This window comes from Schistocerca serialis, chromosome 1, assembly GCF_023864345.2.
Source record: "Schistocerca serialis cubense isolate TAMUIC-IGC-003099 chromosome 1, iqSchSeri2.2, whole genome shotgun sequence".
Classification (NCBI taxonomy): domain Eukaryota; kingdom Metazoa; phylum Arthropoda; class Insecta; order Orthoptera; family Acrididae; genus Schistocerca; species Schistocerca serialis.
In genome coordinates, this window is record NC_064638.1 from 703303670 (window position 1) to 703317086 (window position 13417).

The window sequence follows — 13417 nt, forward strand, 5'->3', positions numbered from 1 at the left end:
GTGTAGTGTGTACACATGGTCTGTGTGTGTGTGTGTGTGTGTGTGTGTGTGTGTGTGTGAATGCTAGGTTGTCAAATGATTTCTTCTGAAAACTAGCAATTTTCCAATCTGTTCTGTGTGAGCCTGTCAGCCTCTCAACACTTTTACAATTTAGTGAATGGTCTCATTTACTCCTAAATTATTTACTTGGTGCTTAATTGTTTTTACAGTGTAGTTTATCTACAATAATGTTGAAGAAATAGCTCATAATGTTGAAGAAATAGCACTTAGATGTAAGAATACTGAACACAAATATATTCATCTTCTCAGCAGCCAAGTATATCAAATATATCAGTATTTTTTATAAATAAGTCAACTGTTCATAGAGAAGACCAATAGGTAAAATATTATATTTGTTTCTAACCTATTACTAAACTTTCCTGCTAATTGTATGTGACAAAAACATGCTCATCTTCCTACTGTCAAAAGTGTCATCATCTTGTTTCAACTTTAATCTTTTATTACTGGTTGAATAAATCGGGACTACTGCTTGCTGAGTCACATTTAGTGTCATAAATAATATAAAAACTAGCTGAAATTTTTATTTTATTGTCAGCTAATGAGAGTACATTTAATGAGATTCTAGTCCAAGTAACTGAAAACTACTCACCTGGATCCTAGCTTTAGAATAACATGAAACTGAAATACTGTGATTACATTTGTAATTTTCTCACTGAGAGTGATATTCAGGTATAGTACTTTCTGTTTTTACTTAATGACAGTTGCAGAAGAAAGCCATTTGTTGGAAGAAGAGAATCCAAGGTACAGAGGTGGTCATATCCCTTCGAGAGTCTTCAAGATGTTGGATGAAAGTGGTATAAAAAATTAAATTTAGTATTAGCTTTCAGGCAGATGAAAACCGGTGATGGATGTAAATATACCTCCTCTTTCAGGACAAGCTTCTGCAGACAGTAGATGGCAGACTTGTTGGTCTTTAACACTGTATTACAATTTATTTATATTGCAGCTAATAGAAGTTTCTTTTGGGGAATGGTTTTTGGTAAACATTTCAGGCTCTTTGCATATTTATACATTATATTTTCATGAGCTACTGCTGAAAACATTTAATTTTGCTGTTTCCTTTAGTGGACGAGGACTCTTTTCTGCACAATGAATCAGATCCCAGATACAGAGGGCCAGCAATTCCCTCACGTGCTTTTCGTATGCTTCAAAGCATGACTGATGGAGCAAGTGGTTCAGACTTTGGTGAGGGGACATGATAGATGGTGTTTGCTGGAAATCCCTGCATGTGTTTTCATAGTTATGAGAGACAAATGTTTCAAGTGTGACATCCCCATGCATGAATCCATGCATAGTAAAAACAAGTAATAAAAAAGTAGTAAAGTGAGATAACGAGAAAGTTGATATGGTAGTATTCTCCTTTCTAATGGAATGTTGGTGCAGTGTGTTAGAGAAAACTATTAAAAATGGAGGGGGCTTAAATAAAATTGTTTCAGAAAACCCTTACCACATGAAAACTCTGCAACAATGAAACCTTGAAATATAATTGTAATGATGCAAATTGTGTAAAAGTTTTGATTTATCTGGAAAACATGAATATGACACAGCACAAAAAATCATTATATAAACACTGTATTTCAGTTGTATCTTAAAATGACAACTGGAAGTCCAGTTCAGAATATTCAGTGACCAACAGAAAAAATTACGCACCTAGAAGAAACTGTCCAAAACACACACACACACACACACACACACACACACACACACACACAAACATCTATGGTTGTTATATCAATGGTCAAAATTCCCTTGAACTGAGGGACTATGAGCATCTGTTTGCACTGTTGTCACAAGCCAATTATGTGACTAGCCCGACAGTTTTAATAAAGCATGTACAAAGCTTTATGCAATTAATCAGTATATCAAAAGATCATGGAGAAACCTCATTGATGGGTTACTCAGAACTATGAGCTTCTGTATGGTTTGCTTAAAGACCCAGAGATAAATTGTACAAATGTCATGTATCTCGAATATTCCAGTATCGTGATGGAGTAATGGTAGGTCCATTGTGTATTCCAGGTCACTTACACATGTCATATGGTTCCAATTGATCTGGTTTGATCACCACAAGTGACATTGTCATATTGTGTGGTGACTTATGTACCTAGCTCCAAAATACAGGCATTGAGCCGATTCCAAAGTTCAATGCCAGACTGTAACACTGGTAATTAGCCATAAAAAAGATTACAAGTTCTCTACACATATATTAGGATGCAGATGGCTGAATTTGGATTGACAATGTGCCACATCATTTTTAGAATTTGTACAGAATTATGGTATTCAGATATGATTGGTTTCAAGATACAAGAAATTTCTTCTTCCAGTACTGTGAAATAATAAATCAACATTAACCCTGACAACATGGCATTGGGATTCATTCAGTATGATTTCAAACCACTATTTGCAGTCATTCAGAGAGCCTCCAAGGCACCAACACAACATGGAAATCCAGCGTCACCATGTTTTCTTTCCAATGCTACATCATACTCACCTTTCAACTAGGCCATTCTTTCTAAAACATCTCCATAGCTTTATAGACTTCTTGCCTTATGTAAAGCATTTTCATAATGTGGCCAATGTTTGAAACACACTGGCAAAATACGTGGCAGATAAATTTATGTGTTATTTCTGAGCCTTCATTGATTTTTGTGATGTCAACATCCAGTTGTATCTGTCAACAGGAAACTAATTGGAGGGGGGGATACAACTTCTATACAGCTCATAGTCTCCAAATGATGTTGATTTGTACTTGCATCCACACTAGAAGGAGTGCTTCACACTAATCACTTGAAACAAATGTAAACCAACATTACCTGTTCCATTTTACTTTTTAGGTGATATTTTTAACAATTTTAATGCAGTCATAAACATCTCATCAGAAGCAGTTTCATTTAAAATTGGCACAGAGCATTTTTGGCAATATATGAAGGCTGATAGCACCAAATGCCTAAGTTATCAAGACTTATAAGCAACTAGTAAAGAAAACACAAGGGTTTCTTTAGTTTTTGAGTCAATCAGTTCTTTCTCAAAGTTGAAAAAGTTGATGGACAAGACATTAATGCTCCTGTTTGAGCATATACTATACCTCTGGGGAAAAAAATAAAGGCAGCATTTGGAGAGCTAACAAAATTTCCCACAGGAAAGCAACAGTGAGAAGGATAGAGAGAGGAGAATGATATAGATAGATGGAGAAGAAATCTGTAGGAAGGAGGGGGCATGGAGAAAGAGAAAGCAGAGAATGTGACACAGTCATAAGAATATTAATGGGGAGGGAGTAATGTAAAACTAATTAGGAAAAGAGAGAAGTTTAATTATGAAAGTAAAAGGGTTATAATTACATTGAAATTAACTGATATTAGAAGTGAAAATTTATGATGAACATTGTCTAATATTTCATTCATTTCTGCTCCCATTCAGTTGTTTTTTACTTAATTTAATCTTTAGGATTCCCTTTACTGTTGGTGTCCCTTCTCATTTCAGTTTCTGTAACTGCTTGTACTTACATATTTTCTGTTTCTATCTTTTCATTTCTTTAATGAGATAAATTTGGAATTTTCATTTTTCCATTATCATTCCTGCTACTTTATTCACTAACTCTGATTCATTATCTTCCATTTCTCTCCAGCATGATAATATCACATCACCAAAGTGAGGTGGGGAAGTGGATGAGATACTATATTTACATTCAGAAGTAGCAGATTTAATTTGCCACTGCTGCCTTCTGCTCTCATCCTTTCCTAATTGAAGCATATAGCCTATCAGGTGTTAGGACATGAAACCATAGTTTCCTTTCCTCCTTTCATTACATAAAAATGCTAAATGCTCTAGTTGACATACAGCAACAAAACAGAGTACATGTTTGTCCTGTCACTTTTTCAGCTTTTGATACAGAATTGGGTGATTCTGAGTTCAAATAAAATTCAATGTCATGAAAGTGTTGTATGCACTTCTTATGGGGCGTGGCTATAAAATAACAGGACTACTGCTGTAAACACTTTATTTCAAACACATACATAGTTATTTATTTATTGTCACTGTCAATATACTCCCCTCCTGTATCCCTACAATGTACGATGCAAATTTTCCATTGATGGAAACAGTACTGGAAGTCTTCCTCTGTGTCCTATTTGATGGCACATGCCAGTTTTTCTTTCCCCGCTTCAGTGGACTGAAATGTTATTCCATTTAAGGCAGATGTAACCTTTGGGAATAGATAAAAGTCACATGGTGCTAGGTCAGGTGAAAGAGATGGGCTGTCTAATACTGGGATGCGGTATTCTGCTAGAAACCTCTAACTATACAATGCAGTATGAGCAAGTGTGTTGTCTTGGTAAGAGTCCATGACTTGTTCTTCCATAATTCAAGTCCTTTTTTCCTTATTTTCTCATGGAGTTGAGCAAGAACCTCAAAATAGTAATGTTGGTTAATAGCTTGACCTTCAGGAACCCGGTGTAGTTACACATTACCTTGAATATTGAATTTAGATTTGCTCTTTCAGTCTTTCATTGCTCTTAGTGAAGCCAGGCCCCTCTAATGCATGTATTGACACTTATTTTATTGATCATAAGTGAAAAACCAAGTTTGCCACATGTTATCTCTCTTTCCAAGAAATTAGGATCATTTTCAGTGGTAATCAAAGTGTCAGTACAAACATTTTCATTAGCTCCTTTTTGTCCAATCTTGACAATTTTGTCATGGTAAATTGGCTATGTAAAATTTGCCTTATGCATTCATTGTCAATTCCTACTGTTTTAGCAATCAATCAAATACTCAGCTGATGGTCAGCTTGATCAGATTACATACTTTTGAGATATTTTCATCTGTTTCTGTTGTTGAAGGGCGTCCTGGGTGTGAGTCTCCTTCAGCGTCTTCTTGGCCACCTTGGAAATCCTTGAGCCACTCAAAAACCTGCATACAGGATAAACAGTCTTTGCCATACACTTCTTTCAGCAAACAATAGGTTTTAGTGGCAGTTTTTCCAAATTCCATGTGAAACTTCATGAGAATTTGTTGCTCTATTATTAACTTATCATTTTTCTGACAAAACAAAATAATAAGACGGCCCCAGCCGCACTGATTTATTTACAGACACCAAAGACACTGCATTCAACTGAGAAGGCCTCACAGCTATTGGTCATTCATCTTTGGCACATTTGTGCTTACTCTGTGAAAGAATCAGTCCTATTATTTTATAGCCACACTTCACATGATTCCACCCACAAGGCAATCAGTTTTCCAGGAAACATATTTTCAAATGTATAAAAAATTCTACGAACAATTACATCGTAATTTTATTGTTTGAAACAACACTGTTCTCAACGAATTACTGAGCTATATTAAAAAAAAAAAAGAAAAGAAAAAATGCATAGCATTTACCCAGCAACAAAACCTAGGGATCAATGACCTTGCTGTTTGGTCCCCTCCCCTAAATCAACCAACCAGCCAGAACCTAGGAGTTCACAGACTTTTACTGTCTTGAGTTGAAGAAGTGATAATGTTTTGGAAGAAAACTATAGTTGTACAAGTTGAAACTTTGTGTAATGGGTGTAGAGATCTCATATGAAAGTATGCCTCAAGATGATATGCATCCTCTCCGTGCATCCCTTTTCACCCTATCAATTAAGTCTCTGTGAAAACTTGCAAATGCTTTTGCTTTTGGATGCTTGTATTTCTGTAAAGTCAAAACGATTTTTGTTTTTCCTTATTTTTTAGGAACTAAAGTAATGTTGGAGCTTCTCATTGTATTGTTAATATTCTCTTAAACAAACAAAACACTTAACACTGTGATCTATCTGATGAAGTAACAGTTTACAACACATGAAAACACCACATATTTAGATGTACTGTAATTGTCATAAAATACAAGGAATTTATAGCAATGCTAGGGCTTTACTCAGAGAAAATCTTTATTTTCTGTTTACTTCTAACAAAATATGCCACCTTAGGAAGATATAACGGCAGAATTTGCATGTGTTAGTGCTAATTTTCTGATTTAAAGTTGCAATAAAAATTATTTTGTTTCATTAGTTTTGGATTATGCATGGCAATGTACATTATTAGCTGCAACTGTACTAACCTATGCTGCATAACCATGTTTTGTGTAGTTTCTTAGTTTTCACATTTTCTTGAGAAGGCAATGAGTATTCTGTCAATGAGTGTTCTGTCTCATGAGACCTAGTACCAAATATCTGGATTAACATTTTAGACCATGATTTTGCATCTTTTTGTATGAGTGCTAAAAGGGACAGCAGAACTTTTAAGTTGCCTCTGCTTCCAAAAAGTATCTTTTTATTAATCAGATGAAGTTTTTGAGAAAAGTATTTGATCATAGGTAAGAAATTTGGTTTATACTAAGTATACCAGGGACAGTCAAGTTTAGGGTGTGTGTACGTTCTGGCTGATAATAGTCAAAATTTATTATCATTGTTCATGACAGGAAATATAACCATTTATCACAGAAGGCCATAAACTTGAGTGTAAAATGGAGCTTGCGCCTGAAGGTAAAACTAAACTTGAATACTTAACAGATGTATGCAGATGCAAATAAAAAAGGGAGAAAAGAATTCAAAATTGTAAAATATGTTCAGCACCAGGTTTCACTTTAGACATTCTGCATTGTATGTATTGTGCTGTATGTTACAATATTATATTCTCTCATTCATCTGATTAGGCCTTTTCATCTGAGCTTCACTTATGAAAATAAAGCTGTCATTATTATCTTTGGCTGTGTATAATTCTGATTTTGAGTCAGTAATGGGCACCATCAGCTTAACATAGAGTATCATTTAGTTATCATCAGCACAATATATAGAATCTACTTTTTAATAATATTTTTCCACGAGTTTTCTGTCAGTCATTTGCTGTATGCAGTTTGCACTGTGTTCTGTATCTGCAGTATCTTCTGTTGTGTGCACTGTTGAATTACAGTGTTAATTTTATCAAGAACAAAATTAAGTCTTCAAAGTTAGCATTTTTCAGCAAATAATGCTCATTCATATTACAGTAAATACTATAGGAAATTAAAAGACTCCAAAAGGACAGTCTTCAATTACTTATTCCAACAATTCAGTAACTGCCTTGGACTGCATGTAAATGTTATACTACTTTCTAGATAGGTGATGCATGTGCAACATATCTGTCTACAGTTCCTCCTGCTCCAGCCCCATCTCGAGGACCTCCACAAAGGCCAGCCAGTGTACAGCCAGCTACAGGTACATAGTCAATATTTACTGTCAAATATTTTTTCCAGACCTCCATATAAAGGTAGCAGTGTGGAAAGTATCATGACAAGTGTGATGAAAGCAATTATTTGTAATTATGTAAGATATTTTATAAAGTAACCTGAAGTTTACTTAACATGAATCTGCTTTGTATTGGGTAGTGAAAATATACTTGCTTGTAAATAACTGATCATATAAGTAAAGTCAGCCATTCATCTTATAGACAGACAGTTCATTGTTGACCTTTGTAGCACAGTCGCTGAATTTCACAGTGCTAGCCCCATACATGTTGTCTGGTGCACGTGTGTGTGTGTGTGTGTGTGTGTGTGTGTGTGTGTGTTTTTATGACTGACCTCCCCCAACTCTCTCTCTCTCTCTCTCTCTCTCTCTCTCTCACACACACACACACACACACACACATACACACACACACACACACAAGTAGCCTTTACATACACAGCTCCAGTCACTCAATACTACCTACTCACCAATATTTTCAACCTCCAAGAATAGAGCACGCAAAAAGATGAACTGTGGGGAGATGCATACTCAACAAGAGAAAATGTACCACATAACATGCCAGCTGATATTATTATTGTACCAGTTCTATTTGTTGTATGCAATTTAGGATTCTGTTGTACATTTAATGTTGATATTTGTGTTGGTGATGGCAATTCTGCCTTTTTGATGCTTGATATGGATAATGTAAAAGAAGCTCGACACATATTAGACTAAAAATGAGAATGGTTGGGTTGCATATACAGTGTATTAATTTTATGAGTGAGAGTCAGAAGCTGTGGTTGTGGCAGTATGAACATGCACCAGCTCTGCCAGTTGTTCAGAGACAGAGAATATGGAATGAGATAGGGACAAAATGTAAGCAGACAACATCTGCCACACTGTTTAAAAATTTATCATGTGCCTGTCTACTTAGGTGTTCACCAGTCTCTTGTAACAAAGTGTTAGTCACAGCTTAGGAGTTGGTTTCAGAATGATACCTGCATGCTAAGTGTAATACATACCACATCACATGCATCACTGCAGAGTGGAAATTTTGCTCTGAGGAAAAGATAAGATGTTCAAGTGTTGCAGTTGAACAATATTCATTAGAAGAATGAAAGGGAACAGGGATAAGAGTAATTATAAAGGGCACCTGCCTTTTTCAGTGACTGATGAAGTACACTGTAAACATAACATGTCACTTTTTCTCTCATTTGCTAGCAAAAAAATGGTAATGCTTTTGGTTTTTTAATGGCTGATCCACAGAGTAAGACCTCATGAGTGATAGAGAGATAATAGCATGAGCTTCATCACTTTAATTTTTGAGGAGAGAATCATCATATTCCTCAGTCGTATGATAAAGACCAGCATATCTCTGTGCTTTTCAAAGAATATGTACTCTTGTTTGTGTGACCCCTGAGATAGTTTTTATGGTTTTGGAACATGAAGTTATTTATTGTTTATTATGAGATAATTTACCAGTAGACAAACTACAGCAAAAAGTCATTTACACTTACTTGTAGGCAGCAACTGCCTGCTGTCAATTGCTAGCCATTTAATTTGAGGCAGTAGCTTTGTTGGAGAGTGAGCATGCCCATCATTGTGATGGATGGAATTGTTTGGTAACTCAAACAAATGGATTGTCATCAGATGTTGCACATGTCATCAGAGTGATAGATAAATGCAGGATCAACAGGAAGTTTGGTATCAGTGCTTTTGATAGCAGGCTGGTTGTTGATGTTTGGTGAATGAACATTCCATAGGTTCAGATTCTTTATTAGCAGTTGACCATGTGCTGTGGAATAGACTTTACATTAATGATATGATACAGTAGCAACTACTATATTGATAATGTTCACATGACATGCATAAATCATTTATCCTATCTTTATTGGTCGCACCAAATTGTAATCGTAATCTTAAAATTCAATTTTTACACTAATAGTATTCAAGAATTCTCTTAAACTGTAGAGTGGGTTGTTTATTAACCTGTTATACAACTTACTTTTAAAATGATTGGGAGGTGTACTGAATTCTGACTGTGGGAGTTTATTAAAAAGTTGCAAATAGTTCACTCTGGGAGAGTTGTGTGCTGTTTTGTGCAAGCACTGGGCTTTTCAATTTAGCAAGAACTGCTGCCACCAAAGATAGCAACTGTGGGTAATAAAGTGACAATGACAGTATTTGCCTTTCACTGTAACAGATTGTAAGAGAAGAGGCCACAGTCCAGTAAATCTGTCATCAGTTCATCTCTTAGTAACAACCAATGAATAGCTGAACCATCTGGAAGAAGATCCTTAATATGAGGTACAGATGCCACCACTCCACATATGTGACTCTGCTTCCCACCTGTCACAAGGCACAGAGGTTAGCGCTGATGTGATAACCCCACCACTGAATATATGAAACGTGGGAAAAAGTCACCTGGTCTGGTGGGTTGTGGGAACAAGAACATCATAATCCACATGTTATGATGCACCCACCTTGACAACAGCATACTATTCAGGCAGGTAGTGGAGGTATTCCTGTGCTGGGAATGTTTAAGTGGGATGAAATGAGGTCGGCTCATATGTCAGCCATTGTCTCTTACCAGTAAACAATTCTGGAAGCTACTTGCGATTTGTACCACCAACAAGTCAATGAATCACTCCAGCAGTCTGAAATTGTGTAAGAACTCTCTGAAGAACACTCACTGAACACGAGTGTAGTGCCCCTCTGCCCCAGCCCCCACACCCCTTCCTCCCCAAGATCATCTGATCTCATTCCTATGAAGCACATTTTTCCCCTCTCCTGTGCAAAACTCTTCACCCCAGAGTAGTACTTTCACCCTACTACTCAATTATTTGCTAGCTGTAGTCCAATCTGTGTCTTTCCTTATAAATTTTGCCATCTAAAGCTCCTTCAAGTGCCATGGAAATTATTCCCTGATGTCTGAACGTGTCCTATTATCCCGTTCTGTCATCTTGTCAGCGGTTTATGTTCCTTTCTTTGGAGATCCTATAGAGGACTTCCTCAATTCTTATCAGTTCCTAATTTTCAGCATCCTTCTGTAGCACAACATCTCAAACACAGCAATTCTCTTCTGTTCCGGAGTTCCCTTAGTCTATGATTCATTACTATACAATTCTGTGCTCAAAATGTATTTTCTCAAAAATTTCTTCCTCTAACTAAGGCCTACCTTTGATTCTAGTAGACTCTTTTTGGCCAGGAGTGCCCTCTCTGCCTGTACTACTCTGTTTTTATGTTCTTCATCCATCATGTGTTATTTTGCTTCCAAGGTAACAGAATTCCTTTACTCTGTCTACTCTGTGGTATCCAATTTTTATGTTAATTATCACCTAGTCTCATTTATATTACTCCACATAACTTTTGTCTTGCTTTGATTTACTCTCAATCCAAAATGTGTGGTCAGTAGACTGCTCATTCCATTCAGCAAGTCTGCAGTTCCAATTCTTTTTCACTGAGGATAACAATATCATCATATCATTGATATCCTTTCACCAACTCTTAAACCTTTCTTTTACTTCTGTCATTACTTGTTTGATGTACAAATTGAAAAGTCTGAGCACTTCATTCGTTGTCTTCCATTCTTATTATTCCCTCTTATTCTTTGTACATTTGTATATTACCTGTCTTTCCATATTACTTATTCCTATTTTTCTCCCACTTTTAAACATCTTGCACCCTTTTACATTGTTGAACACTTTTTCTGGGTTAACAAATCCAATGAATGTGTCTTGATTTTTCTTAGTTATGAAGCATAGCAGCAGAACTGACTCTCTGGTGACTTTATCTTTATTAAAACCAAAGTGATAAACATTTAGCAGCTCCTGGATTTTCTTGTCCATTCTTCTGTATATTACTGTTGTCAATGACCTGGATACATGAGACATTACACTGACTGTACAATAGTTCTTATACTTACCAGTCCTTGCTGTCTTCAGGATTGTGTGCATGATATTTTCCTGAAAGTCTGTTGATAGGTTTCTAATTGTATATTAATTTTGTTGCCAGTTCTCCTGATGATTTTAGAAAGTTTAAAGGAATGTTGTCTATCTGCCCTGTCTTATTGATCACAAATCTTCCAGAGCTCTGTTGATCTTTGACTATAATACTGGATTGCCCATGTCTTCCATATCAGTTCCCATCTCTACCATACCATCAGTCAAATCCTCATTCTCATTAAGGCCTTATGCTCTTTCCACTTATCCACTCCCTTCTGTGTTTAACAATGGAATTTCCATTGCATTCTTAATATTGATGCTCTCGCTTTTTATTTCACCAAAGTTTGTTTCAGCTTTCCTATACATTGCATCTGTCTTTCTGATGACCATTTCTTTTCAATATCTTCACATTTTTACTACATCCATTTTGCCTTGTCTTCCCTGCACTTCCTATTTACATCATTCCTAAATAAATTACATTGCTGCTTTCACAGGTGGCTCTGCATCTGATTAGGTAGGATAAGATTGGAACAGGACTAGAGTAGGACATGCTGGGCAGGTGAATTGTGCAGTTTATGCTCTTGGATCTTTGTTGGGGCATGATCATGATGGTAAAGGATTGTTAGTGAAAGTGGAATAGCATAGCAATGGACCAGGATGTTGTGTAGTTAGTTTTGGTGGAGGAATACCACTTTAAAAGGACTGGAGAAGGATTGTGAGTAGGTTGACCCTATTTTCTGATTGAGATAATAGCAGTTGAAGCCCTTGCGAAAGTCGTGATTCATTTGCTCCAGTCTGGGATTATATTGGGCGATTGGGGGCTGGAGGGCGGGGGGGAGGGTGGGGGGTGCTCCTTTGCAGCCAATTCTTGGGGATGGTGGGAGAATTAGGGATGTGTGATAATGTGGTGAGGAATATCTGTTTGCGGACTAGTTTTGGGGGATAGCGCCTGTCCATGAAGGCCCTTGTGACACCTTCAGAATAGTGGACAAGGAAATTTTGGTCACTGCAGATATGCTGTCTACAAATAACCAGGATATGATGATGATGATGAAGTCCCATACTCCTTGACAAAGCATAGGGGAACGATGCAGAAGACACGCACCACCATACTCGGCAAGGTCCTAGTGGAGGTGGTTAGCCATTGCTTTCCTCCAACTGTAATGGGGATGAATGATGATAATGAAGACAACACAACAACACCCAGTCATCTCGAGGCAGGGAAAATCCCTGACCCCGCCAGGATTTGAACCCAGGATCCCGTGCTTAGGAAGTGAGAATGCTACTGCGAAACCATGAGCTGCGAACAACCAGGATATATGGGAGTGAATTTTTGGTGTGAAGGTGATGACAGCTGTCAAATTGCAGGTACTGTTGGTGGCTGGTGGGCTTGATATAAGCAGAGGTTTGGAATTATGGATGGGGCCATCACAGAGGTGAAGGTCAGTATCCAGGAAGGTGACAAATTGGCTGAGGAGACCAGGTGAAGCAAATGGGGAAAAAGGCATTGAGCCTTTGGAGGAATGAATGTGCAGTGTCTTAGCCCTGGGACTAGATCATGAAGTGGAATTAACATGAACCAGAAAGGGGTTTGGAGTTTTGGGATCCTAGGAAGTTTTCTTCTAGGTGACCCATAAACGGTTTGGCATAGGAAGGTGCCATGCAAGTGTTCAGGGCTGAGCCACAGATTTGTTTACATATCTTTCCCTCACAGGAGAAGTAGTTGTGTGTGAGGATATAACTGGTTAGATGTGTGAGAAATGGGGTAGTGCGTTTGGAGTTGGAAGGACATTGTGAGAGGTAGTGCTTGATGGCAGCTGGGCCATTGGAATGTGGAACATTGATGTATAGGGAGATGGCATCCGCTGTGATGAGTATGGATCTAAATAGAAACGGGATGGTTTGTATCTTTAATATGCGATACTCAGCAGATGAATTTAGGCAAGATGAACTGGTAATTGAGCTGGATGCAACTTGATGCATATCCGTCATATTTATATGAAGGACATCATTTTAGTGTTATATTCTTATTGATCTAAAAATTATTGTCTACATCTACATCTACATCCATACTCCACAAGCCATCCGACGGTGTGTGGCAGAGGGTACTTAGAGTACCTCTATCGGTTCTCCCTTCTATTCCAGTCTTGTATTGTTCGTGGAAAGAAAGATTGTCAGTATGCGTCTGTGTGG

General features: G+C 37.3%; 1 protein-coding gene across 1 annotated transcript in view; it reads left to right on the forward strand.

Moving 5' to 3' along the window:
* Positions 1 to 13417, forward strand: part of LOC126480902 (uncharacterized) — a 750870-nt gene that overhangs the window by 673999 nt on the left and 63454 nt on the right. The window contains exons 11-12 of the mRNA XM_050104302.1: positions 1126 to 1245; positions 7206 to 7271. Of these exons, the coding sequence (XP_049960259.1) occupies positions 1126 to 1245; positions 7206 to 7271 (186 nt within the window). The remainder of the gene's footprint in view (positions 1 to 1125; positions 1246 to 7205; positions 7272 to 13417) is intronic.